Below are 26,503 nucleotides of genomic sequence, written 5' to 3' on the forward strand. Positions count from 1 at the left end.
ACATTTCTATGGCAAAATGAGGTAGGCCTAGGAGACTAATGAAATATTTAGAGGATAATTTTGGAAGCAAGGTATCATTGATGAATTGGTTGTCTTTCACTATCATCAAGATTTCGATGTTATCGGGTGGCACAAATACTGCCCAAAAGCATACGGGTACGTTACACACGAAAATCTGACCCTGAATCTGATGATAGACGTTCCAGTTCATCCGTTTCTTCGTCAATGTAAAGGTAAAAGTTACCCGAAGCTGCTTTTCCTCTGATAGTTTCTTTATTCTTGAAAATAGTGTAAGGGCATTTGATCTCCACTAAGTACAGCTGGTCCTCAACCAGTATAAGGCAATCGGGGCTTGCCCCAAGGAAGAAAAATTGTGGATTAACAATCAAACCCACAGAGGTGTGACACTGGGTATTGATGTGTTGCCTGAATATTTGAAAAAGCAGCGGCTTCATGCTTCAATCCATGATCAAAGGACAACGCTCCCATTTCTTCTAATGCTTCAGATTGTTGCTCGAGAGTCAAATTACAGAGAGTCAGTTTAGGGATAATTTCATCGGTTACATTAATTTGATCTCCAAATTAGGATGGAATCGCGAACCGTACGGTTTGAGCGCTCTACGTAGTCTCTTTCCAGTGGTGGGAAAGAAATCTGATTTTGTAAAATGTTTTGAACAAATCCGTAAACTGGAGATATCAGTGGACAGAGGTCCTACAGCTAATGTTATAGAATTAATCCACTTCTTTCTAGTGGCAGTCTCTTTCGGAAAGTTGTGGTAAGAAAGAAAACGTTCTTTACACCTACAGTTTGAACGCAGCAAACATGAGTTGAAGCCATGATTGTTACATAAATAAGTAAATAAAAACGTTTATGTTATATTTTGTTTTATGCCTTTAAATATAGAGACACACACTTATCAAAGTTTGTTATGGTGGGCACCATTATCGACTCTTATTTTAAGAATATGTAACAGTTTAATGTCCGGATATTTAAATATCAGTACCTTAAAACGTTGCTAACGTTTTTTTAACATGATAAAATAACGTTTTTCAACGCTGAAAACAACGCTAATCACTAATCTGCCGTGTTTTACAAGACCAAGGCTTAGCTCGCCTTAAATGTTTTTATTACTAATAAATGTATAAAAAAAGACTCTTACCTTCAGAAAACGGTGGTATTTCCTCGAAAGTAAGTAGAAATACAAGTTCCAAGTGTTTTTTAAACGATTTTACAGGTGTAAAATTTATAAAATACGTTTTTCTGCTCTTAGCTCGTATAAAATGGAGTAATGGCATCTCCGAGGGTTTGACTTATTATGCCCTATAGGGGGTTAACATAGAGTGCCACTACTCTAAGCTCATCCCTTAATTTAGTTTCGAAAGTTCCCGATAGATGGCGTTTTATACGGCTACCCCCAGAAAATAGCGGCTGTCTGCTCGTTGCCCCTTCCACGTCGACCTCCCATTGAATTGTGTATCTACCCTTTTAACATATCTATGGCGGCAACCTACACTTTTATCTTTTGTACTTATCCTAATCATAAGAAACCAGTTGTACTGTGTACACTTATCACTAAGAGTTTTTCGCATTTTCTTTAAAAATTCGAGATAATTGTTCCTAATCTTAAACAAACAACTTAAGTCTTAAAAGCCCGTACTAAACCGATTACCGCTGTCATTTATAGCAGAAGCAGACGACTGCTTAGATTTCCGGGTTATAAGGTGGTTTGGGGAATCGGGAAGGAGAGAATTGCTTCGTTTTCCCTCTAGGTGGCGTAGAACCTCAAATTTTTCTCTGGCGTCCATGTACAATGGTCATTACCCGTGGTCTTATTGTGAATTCACGCTTACGGGTGGTTTGATATGCTTATGATATTATTATAAAATATCATCTATTTGTAAATATGACATATGTTTGTTTATTTCACCAAAATTCAATTTGCCCTAATTAATTTATCATGAAATTTTGCGTTATTAAAGGGCAGTACAATCTGTGCTTTGAACTACTCCCGTGCGGGTTTAGGCTAGCAGACGCCTCTAAACATGCTAGGCAATAGTCTGCGTTTTTAAGACCAAATAATTGCTAATTACTTTTAGTAAGAGAATTTATTTTTTTATATTTTCCCTTCTATTTTTTATAGAAAAAGGTCGAACTTCAATGGTTTAATGTTGTGTTGCCTGATCTTTCCTTTAAACCATTAAATTAAACGATATGAACAATGACATCACGGAGTTATGTTGTTATTAACGACAGTATAAGGTACATGAATGAAATCATAATGATTCCCCTTATAAATTGTTGTTGTTATTAAAGTAGACCATGTAAAATATCGTCTAACATGGTCTTACCAGCCCAAATCTTGTTTCGACATTCGTTATTTACCAATAAGCATGAAAACCCGGGTCTTGACGGTCTAGTTTGGTTACTTTCCTCAATGGAAACCATCGACCACCTTAACCATACAGCGACGTTTATAGCACATTGAATGAAAAACGCTTTCATCATTATTACAAGTTAAGTTGTCGCCAGGTTTCGTTCTCCTTCGCTCCTATATTATGGTCGAACAGTTTTGTTTGTCAGCCCGAGGGCTAGAGCGCGTGGAAAACGTTATTAAAGCGTCATCATTTCTGCCCCTGTCCCGTCTGCTATATATATATCTTTACTCGCTCCACTGTCTGTCCGACCTCACTTTAGCTCGGTACATTTCTTGCTCCAGTGCAACTTCATTTGGCCCTCTTGGACCCTCAGGCCCTAGAAGGTTAACTTGTTAAGGAAGGGTTTCTGACCCACTCATGACCTCCTACAGACCGTTCTGAATAAAATATTACTTATTCGAAGAAGAAATGCTTCCAACAGTGACAGCGTGTTGACCAAACAGAAATTATTTCTATCTATTTGAAGTAGATTGATACAAATTTGTTGGTAGAATTTTCCAACTAAAAATGCTCATCCTGAAGGGAGTTACTGAAAGCAGAAGTACGATAAGGTACTATAAGTATCGAGGTAACGAAATTCTTCACTAGGCGAAAGTGAATATTCTTGATAAAGCACCAATGGTTGACCCTCTGGTAGCGGTTTCAGAATTTTCCCTCCAAAACGTGAGACGCTAGCGGCGGTAGACGGCCGAACTAGATTCAAGCACCCGCGTCCGTGTTCCGCGGCTTTAGGTTGAGGGGAAGGGGGTAGGAAATGTTTTTGGAACTCGACCAATTTTGTTCTCTCTAGTGTAGGCATGATGGAAGCGGCATAAAATCCTCAAATTTGTTCACGGGTGTCAGGATCTATTACCAATACTAGTCCCTTATCCTACTTCTGCTATAAGCAATATTGATCGGCGTAAGCTCCCTTTCTTAGAACACATGGGAGTCAAATTGTTTCTCCTTTGAATGGCAGATGTGATGAAATTTGAGTTTAGGAACATTTTTTTAAAGGTATTGACGTCACCACAACTGTATCCAATCGAAATCCGATGTAAAAACATCTAGGTCATATTTTAAAAATATTTATAGAGGAAAAATATGCTTTTGTTATAAAAAATATTTTTCGAGATGATTTGAAAAAAAAAAAATTGTTATATAGGAAAAACCTTTGAACTGAAAACATTTTAGCGAAAATTAAAAATACAGACTTGCATTTTTGTTTTTCGACAAAACTTTTAAGTCTAAACCTTTCAGCTTTATTTACTTTCGCGAATAAAGTACATATTTCAATGTTTTCGACATAACCAACTTTTTACTCCACTCGAGATAATTTTTCTTTATTTCCTAAATAACGTGGAAAGGTTTTGTCTCTTTAGAACTACTTGAAGTTAAAGCCGAGCGGTTAAAACAAAATGTAGCGTTGTAGACAGTCGTTATTCATTCGGAATTAGAAAATTTTTTAAAAGTTTTCTGACATAATTCGGAGTTCAGCACATCGCTTAAAATGTAAATTAATTCATCAGTCAACTGTTTTTCTAAAGTTTCTTTTAGAACCAATACATAGACAAATCCATAAGAACTTCATAGAGAGGAAGCAGGGGCGTATTTTCAAACCAGCTATCAAGAAATATAAACACCTAACTTACGGAATAACGTCTGCGGGTTTAATGTGTTTGATCGAATTTAAATATACCGGTTAACTATAACTGTTAAAAAATGTTGTCCAAAATTGGATGTAAATGGATCCAAACGGCTGACTCTGAGGCAGCACAGTTTTTCGTCTATTTTTGGATAACGTAATTTGTGTCCAAAAAGGGACGGTCAAATGATAAGCCAGATTTGGAGTCTCATCCAAAATTGGATCCAGAATCATCTATTAAGGGATCAACAATTACCCAGAAATGGACAGGATGTTATCCAATTTTTACGCAAGTGGGCAAAAATGTACTAGTATCCTCACAATAATGGACTAATATCAAGCCAATATTGGACTAATATCAAGCCAATATTGGAGTAATATCAAGCCAATATTGGACTAATATCAAGCCAATATTGGACTAATATCAAGCCAATATTGGACTAATATCAAGCCAATATTGGACAAATTCAAGACAAGATTGGACAAATTTCTAAACGATATCAAGCTCATATTGGACTAATATAGAGCTCATATTGGGCTAATATCGAGCTCATATTGGACTAATATTGAGCTTATATTGGGCTAATATCGAGCCCATATTGGACTAATATTGAAACCATATTGAACTAATATCGAGCCCATATTGGTGTAATACCTAAATAACACTGAACAAATGTCGAAAGATATTGGGCTCATATGAAGCCAATATGGATGCTAGACTCTTTACTTCACCAAGTGATGTATGCTATGGAGAGGTTCTGTTCTCGACGCATCCATCTGTCTTCGTGTGTGCCTGTCTGTCTGTTGTTACACCCCAAGAGATTGCTTTCGCAGATTCCTAATCTGAACAAAAGTGTTCTCAATTTCACAGTTCAAGTGTTCAAAATTCACAGTTAACGGAATTATGGACTATTGGAAAACTGTACAATCGCAGGTACACTGATCAGTCATCCCCAATCTAACTACACCATTTTGTGGTCTTTTAGACACTCGTGAAAGAGGTATATTCTAGGAGTCAAACGTCAATATTAGCTAGGTTCAAATGATAATAGGGAAAACCTCTCTTAAAACGATACAACTAAAAGTATGATAAGTAACTCTCGATAAAAATAAATAATATCAAATAATTTTAATAAAATATTTGAGAAAAACCTATCTTAACCAAAAAATCCGTAGTCAAAGTTTATATAGGACGAGTAAGGAAGATTGGGTGTGAAGTCAATACACTGGATATATTGCACAGTTTATTTAAAGCGAGTAATAAAGACTGTACAGTACCATGAAGCTCTTTCCAAAGTTAATGTGTGACGAGTATTGATATCGTTAGTAAATAAAAACGGAACAAAGAAGTCGTTTTGAGGTAAATGACCAAAAGATGTTTTAAGCGTGACTTTCTGAAATATTGTAGGGGGAGTGGATTTTTACCTCTCTGGGGAGAGGCTTTGTATCTAACGTGTCAGTGTTTTACGTTAACTTCTGCAATTGCTTATCAATAAAGAGAAATGATTGATGAGAAATAGGTAAATATTTATGTAGGTGATCCTCAAGTATCATTTCGCTCCCCCCTTTTTACCTTAACCCATTTATATACCTTAACCCCTCTTTGTTCGAGTCTAGGGTGTTTATGTTCAGATAAGGATGGGTTTCGCACCAAGAATCGAAGGCATGCATTTTTGGATTAAAGCTACCATTTTTGGACCCTTACATCACTTCCCATCCAAATTTGGACTATTTGTGCAAATTTGGATAGTTTTAGCACCTAGAATCGAAAGCATCCATTTTTGGATTGAAGCTACCATTTTTGGACCCTTACATCACTTGCCATACAAATTTGGATTACTTTGTGCAAATTTGGACAGTCATTGGACTCATTTTTCTAACAGTGTACACTGTTAAAAAATGTTGTCCAAAATTGGATGTAAATGGATCCAAACGGCTGACTCTGAGGCAGCACAGTTTTTCGTCTATTTTTGGATAACGTAATTTGTGTCCAAAAAGGGACGGTCAAATGATAAGCCAGATTTGGAGTCTCATCCAAAATTGGATCCAGAATCATCTATTAAGGGATCAACAATTACCCAGAAATGGACAGGATGTTATCCAATTTTTACGCAAGTGGGCAAAAATGTACTAGTATCCTCACAATAATGGACTAATATCAAGCCAATATTGGACTAATATCAAGCCAATATTGGAGTAATATCAAGCCAATATTGGACTAATATCAAGCCAATATTGGACTAATATCAAGCCAATATTGGACTAATATCAAGCCAATATTGGACTAATATCAAGCCAATATTGGACAAATTCAAGACAAGATTGGACAAATTTCTAAACGATATCAAGCTCATATTGGACTAATATAGAGCTCATATTGGGCTAATATCGAGCTCATATTGGACTAATATTGAGCTTATATTGGGCTAATATCGAGCCCATATTGGACTAATATTGAAACCATATTGAACTAATATCGAGCCCATATTGGTGTAATACCTAAATAACACTGAACAAATGTCGAAAGATATTGGGCTCATATGAAGCCAATATGGATGCTAGACTCTTTACTTCACCAAGTGATGTATGCTATGGAGAGGTTCTGTTCTCGACGCATCCATCTGTCTTCGTGTGTGCCTGTCTGTCTGTTGTTACACCCCAAGAGATTGCTTTCGCAGATTCCTAATCTGAACAAAAGTGTTCTCAATTTCACAGTTCAAGTGTTCAAAATTCACAGTTAACGGAATTATGGAATATTGGAAAACTGTACAATCGCAGGTACACTGATCAGTCATCCCCAATCTAACTACACCATTTTGTGGTCTTTTAGACACTCGTGAAAGAGGTATATTCTAGGAGTCAAACGTCAATATTAGCTAGGTTCAAATGATAATAGGGAAAACCTCTCTTAAAACGATACAACTAAAAGTATGATAAGTAACTCTCGATAAAAATAAATAATATCAAATAATTTTAATAAAATATTTGAGAAAAACCTATCTTAACCAAAAAATCCGTAGTCAAAGTTTATATAGGACGAGTAAGGAAGATTGGGTGTGAAGTCAATACACTGGATATATTGCACAGTTTATTTAAAGCGAGTAATAAAGACTGTACAGTACCATGAAGCTCTTTCCAAAGTTAATGTGTGACGAGTATTGATATCGTTAGTAAATAAAAACGGAACAAAGAAGTCGTTTTGAGGTAAATGACCAAAAGATGTTTTAAGCGTGACTTTCTGAAATATTGTAGGGGGAGTGGATTTTTACCTCTCTGGGGAGAGGCTTTGTATCTAACGTGTCAGTGTTTTACGTTAACTTCTGCAATTGCTTATCAATAAAGAGAAATGATTGATGAGAAATAGGTAAATATTTATGTAGGTGATCCTCAAGTATCATTTCGCTCCCCCCTTTTTACCTTAACCCATTTATATACCTTAACCCCTCTTTGTTCGAGTCTAGGGTGTTTATGTTCAGATAAGGATGGGTTTCGCACCAAGAATCGAAGGCATGCATTTTTGGATTAAAGCTACCATTTTTGGACCCTTACATCACTTCCCATCCAAATTTGGACTATTTGTGCAAATTTGGATAGTTTTAGCACCTAGAATCGAAAGCATCCATTTTTGGATTGAAGCTACCATTTTTGGACCCTTACATCACTTGCCATACAAATTTGGATTACTTTGTGCAAATTTGGACAGTCATTGGACTCATTTTTCTAACAGTGTACACTGTTAAAAAATGTTGTCCAAAATTGGATGTAAATGGATCCAAACGGCTGACTCTGAGGCAGCACAGTTTTTCGTCTATTTTTGGATAACGTAATTTGTGTCCAAAAAGGGACGGTCAAATGATAAGCCAGATTTGGAGTCTCATCCAAAATTGGATCCAGAATCATCTATTAAGGGATCAACAATTACCCAGAAATGGACAGGATGTTATCCAATTTTTACGCAAGTGGGCAAAAATGTACTAGTATCCTCACAATAATGGACTAATATCAAGCCAATATTGGACTAATATCAAGCCAATATTGGAGTAATATCAAGCCAATATTGGACTAATATCAAGCCAATATTGGACTAATATCAAGCCAATATTGGACTAATATCAAGCCAATATTGGACTAATATCAAGCCAATATTGGACAAATTCAAGACAAGATTGGACAAATTTCTAAACGATATCAAGCTCATATTGGACTAATATAGAGCTCATATTGGGCTAATATCGAGCTCATATTGGACTAATATTGAGCTTATATTGGGCTAATATCGAGCCCATATTGGACTAATATTGAAACCATATTGAACTAATATCGAGCCCATATTGGTGTAATACCTAAATAACACTGAACAAATGTCGAAAGATATTGGGCTCATATGAAGCCAATATGGATGCTAGACTCTTTACTTCACCAAGTGATGTATGCTATGGAGAGGTTCTGTTCTCGACGCATCCATCTGTCTTCGTGTGTGCCTGTCTGTCTGTTGTTACACCCCAAGAGATTGCTTTCGCAGATTCCTAATCTGAACAAAAGTGTTCTCAATTTCACAGTTCAAGTGTTCAAAATTCACAGTTAACGGAATTATGGAATATTGGAAAACTGTACAATCGCAGGTACACTGATCAGTCATCCCCAATCTAACTACACCATTTTGTGGTCTTTTAGACACTCGTGAAAGAGGTATATTCTAGGAGTCAAACGTCAATATTAGCTAGGTTCAAATGATAATAGGGAAAACCTCTCTTAAAACGATACAACTAAAAGTATGATAAGTAACTCTCGATAAAAATAAATAATATCAAATAATTTTAATAAAATATTTGAGAAAAACCTATCTTAACCAAAAAATCCGTAGTCAAAGTTTATATAGGACGAGTAAGGAAGATTGGGTGTGAAGTCAATACACTGGATATATTGCACAGTTTATTTAAAGCGAGTAATAAAGACTGTACAGTACCATGAAGCTCTTTCCAAAGTTAATGTGTGACGAGTATTGATATCGTTAGTAAATAAAAACGGAACAAAGAAGTCGTTTTGAGGTAAATGACCAAAAGATGTTTTAAGCGTGACTTTCTGAAATATTGTAGGGGGAGTGGATTTTTACCTCTCTGGGGAGAGGCTTTGTATCTAACGTGTCAGTGTTTTACGTTAACTTCTGCAATTGCTTATCAATAAAGAGAAATGATTGATGAGAAATAGGTAAATATTTATGTAGGTGATCCTCAAGTATCATTTCGCTCCCCCCTTTTTACCTTAACCCATTTATATACCTTAACCCCTCTTTGTTCGAGTCTAGGGTGTTTATGTTCAGATAAGGATGGGTTTCGCACCAAGAATCGAAGGCATGCATTTTTGGATTAAAGCTACCATTTTTGGACCCTTACATCACTTCCCATCCAAATTTGGACTATTTGTGCAAATTTGGATAGTTTTAGCACCTAGAATCGAAAGCATCCATTTTTGGATTGAAGCTACCATTTTTGGACCCTTACATCACTTGCCATACAAATTTGGATTACTTTGTGCAAATTTGGACAGTCATTGGACTCATTTTTCTAACAGTGTACAAAATGTTTGTGATAAGTCTATCATAAATAAAAGAGCGTATTCTTTGGGTCGAACTGAATGGAAATTGTCAAAGAAAATACGGCATACAACTTTAAGTTAAAGAGATATTGGATCTCAAACATTGGCCAATGCTTGGCAGCCCATATCTCCATAACTGAAGGTTCTAGACCCGATATCCTTTACACTTTCCACTCAGTATGAGCCTAAGAACACACGCTTTAATTTATGGCAGACTTATCTTAAATACTCTGTATGCTAGAGCCCGTGAACGACATGAGAAAGTTCAAACAGCGAATTTAGCTGTTGTAAATCTATAGTCTGGTGGCGGAGGGACATCTAGCGGTAGCGCGGTTCGCTTGAGAGTGGACAAGACGCATTAGAGACTTTAGAGATATTCACCGGCATTTTTCGGCACAGTTTCGTAGTACCAAAGCACGCTTAAGCTTTTTTTTAATAATTTTGACTGTAAAATTAGCGTCTATGAAGAGACAAGTTCTAATAGGTGGCACCAAAAGCCTTCATAGAAGTGGAAAGTTACTTTTATGGTCCAGAAAAGTACATTTTAAAACACAGCCCAATCTCTAAGGAACAACCCTCTTCCATTTCGTCTCATTTGACCTCAAAACTGCGATGTAGCGATTGGTTTTTCGTAAATGTTTCATGACCCCATGGTTACAGCAGATCTATTGAAACAGTGCAATAGTTTTGCATGATTCGAATGCATAATTAAAATTATTGTATCTTTTGAAACTTGATAAAAATTTATCCAGTACTTTCCACGTTTAGCGGGATTAGTTTATGATTCAATCCCAGAGAATTTCTAGACTTTAAAAGTGCACTGGCCTTTTCAAATATCCCTTCAAACTTTGCATAAAAAACCAAGGATGTCTAAAACAGAATACAACCGTTCTCATACAAATTCATTTACCAAAAATGTCCGACGGTAGCTAGTATGTTACAGAGTGATTTGAGCGAGGGGTCGGTCATTCATGAAATCCCGTACGCTACCCGTGAAATCCAATTTAAGAAATCCGAAATCAATGCTGATTTCGAAATCAAATAAAAAAATCCGAAATCAGCAACGAAATCACAAAATCAGTAAAAAAATCATAAAATCAGTAAAAAAATCACAAAATCAACATAGAAATCACGAAATCAACATTGAAATCACAAAATCAACAAAGAAATCACGAAATCAACATAGAAATCACGAAATCAGAAGCGAAATCACAAAATCTGAAGCGAAATCACAAAATCTGAAGCGAAATCACAAAATCTGAAGCGAAATCACAAAATCTGAAGCGAAATCACAAAATCTGAAGCGAAATCACAAAATCTGAAGCGAAATCACAAAATCTGAAGCGAAATCACAAAATCTGAAGCGAAATCACAAAATCTGAAGCGAAATCAGTAAAGAAATCGTGAAATCCATAACAAAATTCATGAAATCCAAAATCCAAAGAAATCACAAAATCCGACGAAATCACGGGGAAAAATCTCAAAATCCGAGGAAATCACGCGAAATACCTCAAATCCAACGAAATCAAGGGAAATATCGCAAAATCAGTCGAAAACGCGGTAAAAATAGCAAAATCCGACGGAATCACGGGAAAAATCTCAAAATTCGATGAAATCCATTGGATTTTATCGAATTCTGAAATCCGACGAAATCCAACGAAATCAAACGAAATCCGATGAAATCAAACGAAATCCGAAGAAATCAATTTGGATTTCGAAATCCCGTACACTTTTTCCTAAACGTCCGACCCCTCGGATTTGAGTTAAACTCACCCTTCACGCTCAATAATTTGCGCAAAAAAAGCTTTAGTTGCTAAAAAGCGTTATCTACACTAACAATTGTGCAGAGTTCAAATTTAACGTTTTTTTTAGCAAATAGAACATCATTTGCGGAAATATTTGCTTAAAAATTAAACCTATTTATTGAAAGAGTTTTTACTGCTCAAAATGTTACTGAAACAATTCAAGTCTGTGTAATTGACGCTTTATATGTAATATATGTGGCTTGTCATTTTTAACTAGCGTATGCTGAAAGGCCCTTTTATGGTTATACTTCTAGTAACTGTTAATGATTTATCATTGAAGTCTTGAAAGCAAAAATTTAATTAATTTGCGAATCGAACTTTCAGTTTTTTATATGGTGATATAAAATTTTTCTTATTATTTTTATGAACAGTTTTATAGCTATTTTTGCTTATTAGTTATTAGATAAAATGAGAAATCACCATGATTGACATTCACAGAAATGAGAGATTATCACCATCAATACATTACTGAAAGACCTAAAAATGTCATGTAGCGGCACGCCATCTAACGCATTTTAAACGAGTATCGGTATAGTATCATATTAAACCAACCGATCCGATACTATCAGGAAACGCCGAATTTCAGTACCGGTTCATCCCTAATTTTTATCATGTCTTAAAAAAATAAATTTACGTCATTTCTAGCAGAAGTGAGATGAGACTAGAAGTGAAGGGCTCTAGCATTGATAGTAGATCCTGGCACTAGTGAACAAATTTGAGGATTTTATGCCGCTTCCCACGCGCTAAAACTAGAGAGAAAAAAATTGGTCGAGTTCCAAAAACATTTCCTACCCCCTTCCCCTCAAGCTAAAGCCGCGGAACACGGACGCGGGTGCTTGAATCTAGTTCGGTCGTCTACCACCGCGAGCGTCTCACTTTTTGGAGAGAAAACTCAGAAACCGCTACCAGAGGGCCAACCGTTGGTGTGTTATCAAGAATATTCACTTTCGCCGAGTGAAGAATTTGGTTAGCTCAGTACTTCTGGTCTCATCTCACTTCTGTTTCTAGTAATAAAATTAAATTTTAAAAATTGACTGAGAAATAAGAGATATGAAGTGTTTTATTCCGAGGTTGTCCAAACCTTTATTGAATAACCTTGGCCGAGACAGGGACGAATGAAATAAAGAATTGCTTTCCTTAAAAATTCCCTTCTTTTGGGTATTTTTTACGTATTTTTTCATACTGCCAAGTTTTCCCGGCGTTGTCAAAAAATATATTGATTATTTTTTATCTTGTTGATTTTTTTTACAACCAGCGTATATTTTTATTTATGAGCGCTGCAAAATATTGAAAAATATATATAGGAGGTTTTTGTGGCCACTGCTTGGCAAGTTGGAGCCCCATTTTAATATAGTTTGGTTGAAATTCGTTGCCAAAAACGACCCCATCGTTTATTTAGAAATCTGTTAGATCATCTTGTAGAGGAAATAACTTTTACGCTTGCCTTGATGTTGGTTGACCCGCTGCTTTCGCATTTTTGTTGTGTCAGGTCGCAAAAATATTAATGTTTTTAAGCCTTGCATGGAGATTGAATTGTTTAAGTTTTATATTAGAGTTTATAGGTCAATAAAATAAAGCGAGGGTATAATCACTACCAACGAGCTGTAAAAGGGCTATGCACGCTCACTTCGAAGGGGGATCCCTCACCCATATATATTTGACTTGTGTGGTTGATAGATGGCGCTTCTTAGTCTCTTTAATACACTTACTAATTAGGCTTAATACACATGAAATTCCGCCGCGCGCTCCCTCGCTTGAGGTTCGGAACTTAGAGCAGAGTGAGGTTAACGTAATTTACTTAGACTTAAACACGCCTCTAGCGGAGAATCGTGGCGATTTAAAAGGTCCGGAAGAAAATAAAAAGTTTGGCGCCCGCATAGGCCTTGTATATCTCGTTGGTAGTGGTATAATGGTATGGAGTACAAGCTAACAACTTTGGCCGTGTATTGTACAAGTTCTCGCTTTTGTTCGTTTGATAATTTACCTCTTAACTGAATTTCAACCGATAATAGGGAAGGTAAAGATGCAGCATATTAGAAGTTGAGGGGAAAACTGAAAAAGCAGGAATATAACTCTCAGGACCAGTGTTCTACTCCTCGATATATACCCTCTTTGGTGTTGATCGCTACTTTCAGTGAGGGTTCAACATTTAAAGACCATCTAACCATGGAAAGGCAACTGAATAGGGTTATTGATAGGTTTACTTAGAGCAACGCCTGAAACCAGCGCTGTGGCGGAGAGTGTCGCAAGTTTATCACCAAACCCTAGTAAAATAGAACAATTCGGCGATGCATTGCAGTCGGTAGACGCGTGAGGGAGCGTGCTATGCATTGCCATTTGTTAACGCGGGTTTAACACGGCTTTGCCTGTCCATGATTAGGTGGTCTGAGTTTACACGAAATTTCGTAGGCTTTCCACGATATCCTATATAGCCCAAGTCTATCCAGAACAATTTTTCACCTTCACCACACAATAGTATTTATGGAGAATAAGTTGCAATGCAACGCATTTTAAGGCACTTTAATTCCAATCCCAGTAAAATTACTCCATTCAAGAAGAAGATGGAAAACCACAGACGCGAGGGGAAAACAATCAATATTCAATTTACTGATTTGCTTGGTACCATATTTTTAAGAAATTTGAATAAATGAACCGAACTAAGAAAATACCGACTTAGAAATTTAAAATCTGGACAAAAAATATTCGTGGCAAATTCGAACTGAAAAAAAAAATTCTACAAATTTACTAGTGGTCCTTACTAAGGGTTTATTGTCTCAATACCAAATTAGCAAAAATAGTAAAACTTATTTCTTAATTAACAACCAGAAAAGGGAAGTGAATCCGTCACACACCATGATTACACGCCAAAGTTCAATCAGTTACACTTGGTATATGCTACGTCAAAGATGAGTTATAGCATAAATCGATAATATACCATTAAGTCTCCATGTCTGTATGGAATCAGACCATATAATCCGTCTCACCCAAAAACTTATTATATTACTCGAGACACAACCACGGTGATGTAATCCCTTTAGTATACTCTAGGTATGACACAAGAGAGGAGTTTTAACAAGGATCTTTAAAAACGATAAAACTTCAGTAGCTGATGGGGTGTAAAAGTTGCGCGTGATCCGGGTACAAAACACAAGTGTGAGCTAGCGTGCGAAAACCCCACGAAAAATCAAAATTTCCAGCCAAGAAATATTCTTGTGTCGATCATGGCTACGGAAATAAAAATTTCTCTTAGGCGCTGACATAAAAGAAGGGGGCAGGAGACCAAATGATGGATACTTAATGAGGATTATACGCTTATGGTTATCCTCAAACAGCATTAGTAACATATTAGCAATAAGTATGACGTTATTGGAGGTGTGTTTGCGAGTAATCATGATAATCGCCGACTATCTTCTTATTTGTCAAAACATTCGTAAACGCGACCTCTGGTGGGGAAGGGTCAATATGTATAAACACCACCAAAGATTAACATAGTTTTAAAAACGGACAATCACGTTTTCACATGAAAGCCATAACTAGAACATGTGTACTGCACAAAACGTTCTAAGAAATAGGCTGAGTAACGTCTGCTTAGTGTAGGGTTAAGATGGAACATCAGGGATGTGAATCCAAAGACGCTATATAGGGCTTCAAAGTTACCAGTCCACCGAAGTACTTTTGTCTGAAGATACATTTAAGGTCTTAGGATCCACATACCGAATGTTTCGTCCTAATAATAGGTGGCCAAGCACTTAGATTTTTGAAAAAGGTCTATTTGGCATTGCGTGCACAGGAAGTGTCATACTTATTACATTATATCACTTATGTCAATAGGGATCAAATTTCCTAGAATGAAAACCCATCCACCTCTGAAAAAACAGTTCGATGTGTTAGGATATCTTAATAAAGCCTGCTTCTTGTACAACAACCGGGCTTTATTGAGCCGTTTCAAAGAAAGTTCGTGCTATAAATAAAAGTACAGAACTTGAAGTCTGTTTCATCTTGAATTATATGGTTGTGTTTGATTAAAGAATAAAGCACCGTGCACGTGATCCAATTCGAGAAATCGGTGTACGCATTATAATCTAACTAGTGTTCAAGCCTGTCTGTCAATCAATTCCATATAGATTAAAACCGAAATATTAAAATTAAAATAATGAAATTATATATGAAACTAGCTGTTACCCGCACCGTCGCTCGCGTGTAATAAGAACTTCCATCAAAGTGATATAAAGAATGGATAGATTTTACTGATGACTGATATTTTTTGTAGCACCCTAGGAGCGAGGGCACTCGGCGTTGCCCGTCAGCCCATCGGGACATTTTTTACTATTTTTCACGCGGACATTATTCTATCAAGAAGGGTTTTACGTTTTTGGCCGCCATTTTAAAAGATGGCAACAAATCGAACCCGAAAGACCATTCAACCCGCCTATAGGTTAAAGGAAACCAGTGTACTAAATATTTGCGAAAGCGTTTGATACGCACGGACTCTGTTGCATAGAGAAAATATTTTACATTTCTGGTCGCCATTTTTTAAGATGGCGGCGGATTGGAAAAATCTTTCTTAGTAAGTGCTTACTACTTATGAGTAACGTTCCTGCAAATTTTCAGCATTCTAGGGCAAGCGGTTTGGGCTGGGCGTTGATTATCAGTCAGGACTTTGATTTATATACAGTAGATAGATTAAATTGTGCAATGCTTAGTCAATTGGGAAGTAAAATAAATAAATATCCATTTGTATTTCTGTAACTCGGGAATGCGCATATACAACTCAAAGTGATTTATGAAATAATACATTTATATCCTAAAGACAGCCGTCACAACTTACTCCCATGATTATAAATTTATAATAATGCAAAACTCATGAGCTTGAAGATATTCACCTTTATTCTTTAGTAATAACAGGGATAGATTTAATTTTAGATGTACGAATGGAGAACGGATAGTCTTTACTTCAGTCCCCCCCCCAACACGTAACGAAAATTTTAATTATCTTAATGGCTCACTTAAACTACGTTTGACGGGGACGGAGGAAAATAAGTTATTCCTTTTTACCTATGTCGCTATGACCCGCCTCTTCTTTCATACGCCCCCCCCCCCACCGTCTTGGGGAAGGGGGTCTGGAACTTTGACGGGCGCCCGCATTACTCTGTTATCCATTCCTGCTTCTAAAATTACATCCATCTCTGGCTTAGCATGAAGTTTTAAAATTAAATGATAAAAACTTATGTTTATAATTTGCAAGATTGATTTTTTTTACTGAAATTCATTCCTATACTCAAAAATATTGTAAATGGAAAATGAAAATAAAGACAAGTGTTCGATTTTCGAATTTTCGGGCGTATTATTTTTCAAAAGAGTTACTAGTAAATCATTAGATTATTTCTGATTTCTCTCAAGATTTCACGTGATTATTTCTGATTTCTCTCAAGATTTTCAAGTGATTTCTAGTGATTTTCGGGAGATTTCTGATTACCGTTGCGTACCCCCAAAACTGAATGTGATTACTGAATTCTCTAAGAATTCTAGATATCAAGTAATCGATTTCTGCGGTTTTGTACACCTGATTATTGAAGTGACTAACCCCTCGCGCCCATTGCAAACATTTAAAATTCGAATGATATTTTGTGATTCTGGAAATTTCAATGGGATTTTGAGATTTAAGTGTGTTTTTGGAAATCTAAAAATGTTTTAAGATTTTAGTTATTTCTGGTTATTTTACTACATGAAGTTCTGGTAATACAAGGAAGGATGCGGGTCTCTGTTAAATCCGGAGGCTATGTGTGCCTTGGCCTTTTCCGTGAGCAAAAAATGATTGAATGATGAGGGGTTTAGTGCAGGCCGCGTAGTTCGCCCTTCAAGATATTCAAGCCCATCCATTTTCCTCTAGAACATTCTGGGCAGATTTCCTGAATTTTCTGGAAATGTTTTCAAATAAGAGCTCACTCTCTATAAAACGTTGGGTGCTTTACGAGGAAGTGCATTTCAATTTACCCTCTATGAGTTGAGAGCTCATGAAGTTAGGCATACACGTTATTTGAATGATTAAGCAAGGGTAATGGTATACGACTTGGACTCTATCATAAGGCTATCGTATTGTCCAGAAGTTGGCGTCGAACGCATATTTGCTACGAGCAGGGATTCTTTGTTAAAAGGCGTCAGCCCCTACATAACGCGTTGTACATCGGCCAAAATATGTTTCCTATGTAAACATTTTTCAGTTTGTGATTAACTATTTTACATAGATTAAAGAAGTTGGGAAACCAAAATAAACCTCTCCGAGTCGAGACGCAATTAAGATGTTATTCTTAAATATCAAAATAATTATAATATAACTTTTATCGTCATTAATTCTAGTCAAGTCGTTTTAAGAAACTTTATTCTTAAAATCATTTTGAACATAGCTAGTGTTGACGTTTGAATTCAAGCGTATGCCTCTTTAACAATTTTTGGAAATTTAGGGTGTACAAAGCGATAGATTCACCTTAAATGATAAAACCCGCAATTGTGTGAACCTTTGGTGAAAGCCCAGCCATTGGGAGGCAAGAAGTTTCTCGTAACCCTAGCCAATCGCCGCGTACCGCTTAACAATATTGACAATATTGGATTATAATTAAAAGCGTTTGCTCCGATTTGCCAACTACGAACGCGGTGACAGACTGACACACACAGATACGTCCAGCATAATACCTCTCCGTGACGCCATCGTCACTCCGAGAGTTAAAAGGTTCTGTAGCAGTTTAGTTATTGAAAATGGATGCTCCCACATCATTACTTAAGGGAAAATAAATGGGACTACAAGAACTCTGATTCTGAAAAAATTTAGGGCGAAGGATGTTTAAAGAAACTCCTGTTTCTCCACACTTTAGTAAGGAACTGTTTTACTTTCTTTTGAATCTATCCACTCCTACAGTCACATGGCATTGCCGAATCATTCCTCCATTTTACATTCCTAAGGCCATGAAAAGATGTGGCAAGAACATTGAAAAAACGTGATTCGCAGCGTATAGCAATATACATTGGCAACGCATCTTCCTCGGTATTTAATCAATAATTTACTATATAATAAAGTTCCCGGAAACTTTTAATGTGGAAGTTGGGCTAGTATGCAGAAGGCTCTCATTAAATAGAATGCCTCATTTATGCCTTCGCTTTTTATGCCCCTTATTTTAATTGTCTTGCTTTAATCCCAATTAGCGAAAATGGCGGGAGCCTCTGAGATAATTAGGGGACAAATCGTCTAGCGACCGCATCCTGTTTTCTTAGCGCTTAAACAACATAACTCGCAACTTCCACTAGTGTTACAGATAAATGGTTTGGGCTGTAAACGTAAATCTTTCTAAACTTCCCGCTTCTATTGTCGTTCGGTCTTCCACGGAAATCGAAACACAACGGGTTGGTGAACATTGTGGGGAAAACCGAAGATGTTTTGAGGCCAACGCCTGGTTTATCCTCTTCCCCCGCTAAAATGGAAAAAGCATTAAAAATCAGCGTTGAAAGAAGCTTATCTTGTTAGAAGGTGTTTTTGTTCTATGTTAGCTGAGGTTTTTTAAGCCTTGGTCGGATTTTTATTTAAAGTAACAAATTAGGCAATTGACAGACTAAAAGGGGACTTCTTTTTCAGCGAAGTGTTTTTGTTCGTCTTATATTGAACCAATAGACTCTATTAAGCCTTGGCGAGAATTTATTAGGATAAGGCGACTTAACAAGGTGTTCCAAAACACTTCGGGAGATTTTGAGTCCAAAATGTTCTATGGCAATTTACACTAACTGCAACCCAAAATAACTTAAGATTATAGTAGAATTTTTTATATATATATATATATATATATATTTTTCCTTTTAAATTTAGAAAAGGCCGTTCTTTTAGGGTATAATGTTATCTTACCTAACCCTCGCCTCGAATAAGTTCAAGATCGCATGAAACGTGGACGACATTGAAAATTACATCTTTTCAAAAACTTTTTACCTGAATATAATACTTTCCTTTCGTCATCTAACCTGTTCAGTGCGGTTCTATAAACTTTGATCTGTTTACGTAACAGAAACAATTTGGCATCATCAAAGACTACAATTTTTCCTGACATGAGAAGTATTTTTATTTTATCCAATGTATAGGCCTAGTATACAAAAACATTACTCATAAGTTTTGAGATTTTGTAATAACATAGCTTGTGTCTATTCAGGTTCCATTTTAATGACCAAGTCCTCGATCTGGATTCTCAATCGTGGATATGAAAAAACACCATATTCGGCGAGTTGCTTCGGAGATAACCTCTCCAATACAACATGGGAAGCTCGCAGTTTGAAGTTCTGGAGGGAACATCTCATACCTTTATGTTGAAACAAATCGCATTCATTTGCAAACGCGGTTTTGCAAATGTAGCACTCGTAAATGACAGGTTTCACATCAGTGCTTGAACAGTTTTCATATCTTCGCGAAGTTTCGAAATATTTGTCATATAAATGATTACATGTCTCGTGTGCACGACGGGATGTTTCGGAATGAAAACACAGATGACATTTAGAACACTTGAATGATTTAGCACGGCAGTGTAACAATTTATGTTTTTTCAGATGTGAGACACATTTGAAGGCCGAACCGCATTCCGTACATTTGAACGGTCTTTCATCACCTTAAGTGTTGCTTTATCGTGGAAGGAGTTTTGAAGGTTTTGCCGCACTGTTCACAAGAAAAGGGCCTTTCGTTCCCGTGAACATAAATCTTGTGAAGATTTAAACTACGTTTGATTTTAAATTTCGCGTCACATAAGTAGCATTGAAATGATTTAGTTATATGAGCTCCTCTCTCGTGAATGTTTAACAAATATTTAGTTTGGTAAGAACGCTGGCACTGTTGGCACTTGTATGGTTTATCCTCCAAGTGTCTACTCTTGTGCAAATTTAGCCTCGATCTGATTTTGAAAGATTTATCACACTGATCGCATTTAAATGGTCGCTCCGAAGAGTGAAGAAGCTCATGCCTTTTTAGTTCCTGCAATCTTTTAAAGGTTTTATCACATTCTGAACATTTGTGGAGTTTCAACTGAAGATCATATTCTGATTTGTAACTAGATTTACAGAAATCATTTTTGGACATGTGTGTGAGTCGATGTAGTGTCAAACTATATTTCCTTTTGAAGGTCATATGGCACACTTGACATTTAAATGGACGTTTGGACGAGTGTAGGAGTTTATGATGTGTCAAGTCACTTTTTGATTTGAAGGCCTTTCGACACACTTGGCATTTAAATGGGCGTTCGGACGAGTGTCTGAGTTTATGATTTGCCAAGTCGATTTTGCTTTTGAAGGTCTTCTGACACAATTGGCATTTAAATGGCCGTTCGGACGAGTGTCTGAGTTTATGCGATGCCAAATCAGCATTGCGTTTGAATGCCATATGACACACTTCACATTTAAATGGACGTTTGGACGAGTGTTTGAGTTTATGATTTGCCAATTGGTTTTTGTTTTTGAAGGCCTTCTGACACACTTCACATTTAAATGGACGTTTGGACGAGTGAATGAGTTTATGTCGTGTCAAAACACTTTTGATTTTGAAGGCCATATGACAGACTTGACATTTGAATGAGCGTTCGAACGAGTGCGTGAGTTGATGATCTGTCAAAACATTTTTCCATTTGAAGGTCATCTGACACACTTCACATTTAAATGGACGTTCGGACGAGTGTACGAGTTCATGTCGTGACAAGCCACCTTTGCCTTTGAAGGTCATCTGACACACTTGACATTTAAATGGACTTTCGGATGAGTGCATAAGTTTATGTTGTGCCAAGTTATTTTTCTTTTTGAAGCCCTTCTGACACAGTTCACGTTGAAACGGGCGATCAGATGAGTGTCTAACCTTATGACTTGTTAAAAGTGAATTAAAATTAAACGACAAGCCACAGACGTCACATTTAAAAGGCTTCTTAGCCTTGTGTGTTTGACTTCCATTCATTAATGGGAATAACTTCCTTTGTTCCTGATTCTCCGTAACTTCTTCCGCATTGTCATTTTTTTCCACTGTGGCATGAACCGAATCTACTTCTTCAGAAGTGCTAGTCTCGTCATCATCGTTCTTAATGATGATTGGCCATTTCACTAAAACGTTTGAATGTGTTTCCAAATTCTCCACCTCATCCGAGTCCGGCTTCTCAGTTTTTATGAATTTAATTGGACGAAACATTTCAATAGATGATCGTAATTACTATATGTTGTTATATATGAAACTGGTATCCAAGAAATTAGTCTCTACTCGATTACAGCTTACAACGTCAAGGTTTCAATAGGCTTGAAGAACGGTCATACTGATATATTTCATCGTTGGTCTTGAGACTGAATTCATCCACATAAGAAGTAGCTTGCTTTTTTAAACACCATAGGACCTTCTGTCTGTCTTAATGAAAAAAAAAAGATTTTACTTACTGAACTTGTGAAATCGCACCAACTTTGATTTCATTCACGTTCATTCAATGATATAAAGTGTTTTAACAATATATTTACGTACAAATTCAGAGAAATTTGATTTCCGAGCTAAGAGCAACGCTGAAGACACTCCATTCTCCAAGGCCACCGTATATAAGACTGGTTTGGTGCATAGCTACGAGATGGTTATCTTGAACGCTGGGCTCCACGCAGCATGAGCAATGCCATCGACCTCTCTTTCTCAAAAGCATTGGTCTTTCGTGCTTTTAAAGAACAAGATGGGCAAACCTATAATTGCACAACATCGTTTACGTACTCTCGCTATCCGTACTTCAATGAACTTTATCCTAGCGAAATATTCCCGAATATATGGCTGCGTGGCAACGTGAATCGCATGTCGCGAACTCCCTACTTACTTCCTCTCTTCAGTCATTAATACTTCTACTACTAATACTACTCGGGTAAAACTATTAGTCCCAACGATACCAAACCAATAGACGTGGGGGCAAAATCGCTAAAGCGCGCTTCTGTATAAAGAAATAACTGTCGCCAGCACCGCAAGCTTATATCTCTTTTTCCTCTCTCTTGAATAGCCAGTGTGTAGAGGGTAGCGCAAATCCTCCCCCGTTTTCACAGTGGCGTCGCTAGGCCTTTTATGGGGGATAGCCCCCCAAAATTTCAAACTTAGCCCCCTCAAAATAATCCGTAAACCCTACCATAGGCGTACACTCTAAGAAATTGGAGTGTGATTTAACACCTTTATAAGTACTTTATATGGGTCCAAATTTGACACCGTTACAGGTGTACATTTACACCTTTGAAGGGATTTAATCACACTTACACAAAAAATGGGGTGTGCTTTAACACCTTTAAAAGTAGTTTATATGGGTCCAAATTTGACACCGTTACAGTTGTTCATTTACACCCCTGAAGGGGTTTAATAACACTTATTTGAGCAATTGGTGGCAAAGATAAGTATAAAATTGTGCAACAGAGATGCAGTTTAACACCTTTTTAACTCTTATATCGCACTGAAAGTGAATTTTTACTCTCATATTAGTGTTGTGCAACTCCTTAAACGGTGCGGCATAGCACCTTTCAGAGTGTCGCGTAACACCTTTAAGAGTGTCGCGTAACACCTTTAAGAGTGTCGCGTAACACCTTTAAGAGTGGGAGATTATTTGGTAGGATAGTAGTAGAAATTCTAGTACTTTTCCTAGACTTAAGAGCAAAACCGATGACGTAAAAAACACTATAGTAGCTACATTTTGACCACTCATGAGGCCATGGGGCATAACTCAAATATCGAGTATAGTTTGATTATCCGCCATTCCGCAGTATTATTAGCAATCAATGCTATATTCATAGCAGGGTTCTTCCTTGAGAGAACTTCATCACCTATAGGGAGGAAAGTTCTCACATGCAGAACTATACCTCTTTAAGCGAGGGTTGTTGCGTATAAAGTCATTTTTACGGGTTTAAAAACTTCTGAAAAAGGCAGAAAGTTTTCACTTCGTACAAATGCATAGGGTATTAAATTAGTTTTGGAGGCTATAATATTCAAGCAGTAGATATAGACGTTCTTGTTAAATTTAATAATCTCTTTTCACTAAGAGTTTTTCGAGCACCAGAAACGCGTTTAATCTAATTTGCACTACAGATTTTGCAAAAAAAATCCATTTAGTACTCTAATTTTTCTCAAAATAATGATAAAACATGTCACAAAAGCAAGTGCCCCACTTTGGCTTCTCAAGCTGGCCCTACTGTGAGGCCAGTATCTAACCTAGTCTCGTTTTTTAAGAGCATCGCTTAACACCTGTAAGAGTGTCGCCTAACACGTTTAGCATAGTTTTACGAAGGTACAACACCGCCAGATTACCAATTTCTTTGTTAATTTTATTTAAAGGATAAAACTGTTATCTTTCATGAATATCATCTTTAAAAAATGGTTTAACAAGTACGTTTTTCAATATTTTTTTACTGTTTGTATTGACTTTAATATTAAAACATTAATGAAAAATAAAAGACCTTATTTAAGAAACCAGCAGTAATATAATTTTTCATGTTTAATTTCGAACGGTGTTTTAATAGTGTTATTTTACACCGAATTTACACTTTAAATTGGCCTCTAAAAACTCAAGGTAATAAAACTCTCTTTTGGGTGTTTTTACGGTGTTCACACCGTTTTAACACCTTTTTAACACTTCCATTTCTTAGAGTGTAGAGTTTCGCAAATGTTTGGTGGGGCCCAACCGGCCTGGACCAATACATAGATAGCATCATGCGTGATGCATGCATATGATGTATATAAATTCCTAACGAATATTAAGAAATAAATTTATACAGGGTGTTTGTGAAAAGTCCATCAATAATGAAAGGGCGTATTTATTGGGCCATTTTGAGTCGAAAATGTTCTATGACATTTTGCCGTCCGAGCCACGGTTTTCGAGTTATGATTTGAATATTTTAGGGATGACCCCTTCATTAAATTAGCGCTGTCTTAAAATTTCTTAATTAAATTTAAGGGGTCATCCGTAAATTACTCCAATCATAACTTGAAAACAGTGGCCCGGACGGAAAAATGCCATTGAACATTTTCGACTCAAAATGGCCCAATAAACACGCCCTTTCATTATTGATGGACCTTTCAGAAACACCCTGTATATACTACATTATATAGTATATTTATTAAGTATATCCATGTACTATGTTTTCCTCTAAAGATAATCTAGGGCGTTTTAAAACAAATTTATCCGTATTTGCGCATTACCATAAGGACATTATCTCTCTCTCTAAGGGCCCAAGATTCTATGTTACGGTTGAAATGTATGTATGACCGATTTGGTCAGCCATCCGTCTCATCTCAAGTGGTATAATAATTGTATAGCCTAAACAGAGGCCGAGCGCATTCGCTGCAGAGTAACCCGGCGTTGAACATTTTTCCCTCCTTCAAAGATTTCTCACGACAGCTCTTCGTGATTTTTACTAAGCGCGAATTTACCTCTTGTGTCTGAGAGAGCTGGGGGTTCTGGAAATTCTCTTACTTATTTTTTCCCCTCAGTCCTTCCTCTCTCGCCTACCCGCCTGTTTTAGTTTGATTCCCAACCGCTTGGGAGCATAGATAATAAACACCAGGATCAGAAGGTCGGGGGAGAGCTTGCCGCGCTTTGTACAAACTGGGTAGGTTCTACTTCCGGAAACCAGCGCATGCGTACGGCGAGTCATGCACGAAAAACGAGCAGGCAGACCTCGTCTGCGCAGAAGCGGAAGTCAACTGCAGAAGTTTGGCGTGCGGCCCCCCCCGCACAGGCGCGGCAAAGAGAGATACACTACGGAAGGCATACCTTCCGATCCTTGTGTATATTATCTATGTTGGGAGCGTTATCTCAGAGCTCGCCTCTAGACCACGACCGGCTTAGGATATCGGTCTTGGCTGATTTTGAAAATCATTTTTCTCTCCCGCGAATTTGACGAAAAATTCGGAAGGAGCCCCTATACAAAATCTACGTCACATCTGGCAGAACTAGATGTTTTTGCTAATAGATGCGCTTGGGCCCTTAGAGAGAGATAATCTCCTTATGGCATTACAATGCGAATGTAAAAATCTTTACAAAAATTTCGAGACTACTATCAAAACTCGGGAAAATCAGCACTTTGGAAACCATGAGAGCGACTTAACCCATAAGACTAATTTATACTTGTGCCTCGAAAAACATTTTGAAAATTGTTTATCTACTCTATGGATTTGGCCAGCACCGCGCCTTACCAGAGATACTAGATGTTTAAATAGGGATGACCAGCTCGAGCCTTTTCACGTACGTTCAGACGAAACTGCGGCAGAGGGTTTTTTTAACGGGGATCTATAACGCGCGCCGTCTTGTTTATCCCTATCAAGGACAAATTGAATTCCTATTCCGAGTATTCCCCCATTTTTTGCGTTCCACCGGACCTAAGCCGTTCCACAACGCGCCTATTTCTCTCAGATTTCGCATCCTCCAGCCATCATCCTTGATTTGGCTTTGAATTGCATCCGGTAGACTGTACTGCGCATGACACGCCAATAACTCTGTCGCAATTTCCGTCTCCCTTCGAATCCCTCTTCGAGCATCTAGTATCCCTGGCCTTACATTTGTCGCACTATTCAAAAAGCGGATTATGCTTCACACATAAAGTACGTAAGTCCCACTTTTCCATAGCTTAGGCCTAGGCCATAGATTTCATGACATTCCCGAAGTTAAAACCAAACAGACGAACAAAAAAGTTTTTAACCAATCGTAAATCCCCTAACCGTAGATAGCCTCTTTAATGCCAGACCAATCAGCGACGGCTATTACTATTTTCTTGCATGGGACCTCGACTCGACCTCGCCGGCAACATAACCGGAAAGCTCGAAAGGCAAATTTGTGGTATCGTTCGTTAGTCGTTATATTATATTAAACGTTTTAAAGCTCAAGTTTCGAAAATTTTCGAGTCATTTAATAAGTCTTCAACTAAATATTATGAGAATTTCTTTAATTTTAACAGAAAAATAGCTCTGCGAATAATCGTACACTCGAAAACTAAACTAAGCCTCGGCTAGGTATCGGCGGTATCCCGATTTCTGAGCCGCCAGCAG

The 26,503-nt window shown here is 37.2% G+C and overlaps 1 protein-coding gene and 2 long non-coding RNA genes across 6 annotated transcripts; 2 read left to right on the forward strand and 1 right to left on the reverse strand.

Moving 5' to 3' along the window:
• The first annotated feature begins 130 nt into the window (after positions 1 to 130).
• On the forward strand, positions 131 to 877 carry LOC149618803 (uncharacterized). Its single transcript, XR_016375575.1, has 2 exons — positions 131 to 227; positions 290 to 877. It is a non-coding gene; the product is annotated as an uncharacterized LOC149618803 (long non-coding RNA).
• A 4,112-nt stretch (positions 878 to 4,989) lies between these two features.
• LOC149618804 (uncharacterized) lies at positions 4,990 to 16,753 on the forward strand. Of its 2 annotated transcripts, none has more exons than XR_016375149.1 (3): positions 4,990 to 9,268; positions 9,366 to 9,641; positions 9,897 to 16,753. It is a non-coding gene; the product is annotated as an uncharacterized LOC149618804 (long non-coding RNA). The 2 variants fall into 2 exon arrangements; XR_016375150.1 differs by having other exon boundaries at positions 4,990 to 6,838; positions 6,891 to 9,641.
• A 2,781-nt stretch (positions 16,754 to 19,534) lies between these two features.
• Positions 19,535 to 22,521, reverse strand: LOC149618805 (uncharacterized). Of its 3 annotated transcripts, XM_089855577.1 has the most exons (3): positions 22,220 to 22,521; positions 21,971 to 22,151; positions 19,535 to 21,859 (listed from the first exon to the last, which is right to left on the reverse strand). In XM_089855577.1, exon 3 carries the CDS (start codon positions 21,647 to 21,649, stop codon positions 20,093 to 20,095), a length of 1,557 nt encoding a protein of 518 aa, XP_089711703.1. In that variant the 5' UTR covers positions 21,650 to 21,859; positions 21,971 to 22,151; positions 22,220 to 22,521; the 3' UTR covers positions 19,535 to 20,092. The 3 variants fall into 3 exon arrangements, with proteins under 3 accessions (XP_089711703.1, XP_089711704.1, XP_089711705.1); XM_089855578.1 differs by having other exon boundaries at positions 19,535 to 21,855; positions 21,971 to 22,521; XM_089855579.1 differs by having other exon boundaries at positions 19,535 to 21,798; positions 21,889 to 22,521.
• Between the last annotated feature and the right edge of the window lie 3,982 nt (positions 22,522 to 26,503).

Source organism: Phalangium opilio, unplaced genomic scaffold (genome assembly GCF_054372755.1).
Source record: "Phalangium opilio isolate 3A_F unplaced genomic scaffold, DU_Popi_V2 ptg000209l_1, whole genome shotgun sequence".
In the NCBI taxonomy this organism is placed as follows: Eukaryota; Metazoa; Arthropoda; class Arachnida; order Opiliones; family Phalangiidae; genus Phalangium; species Phalangium opilio.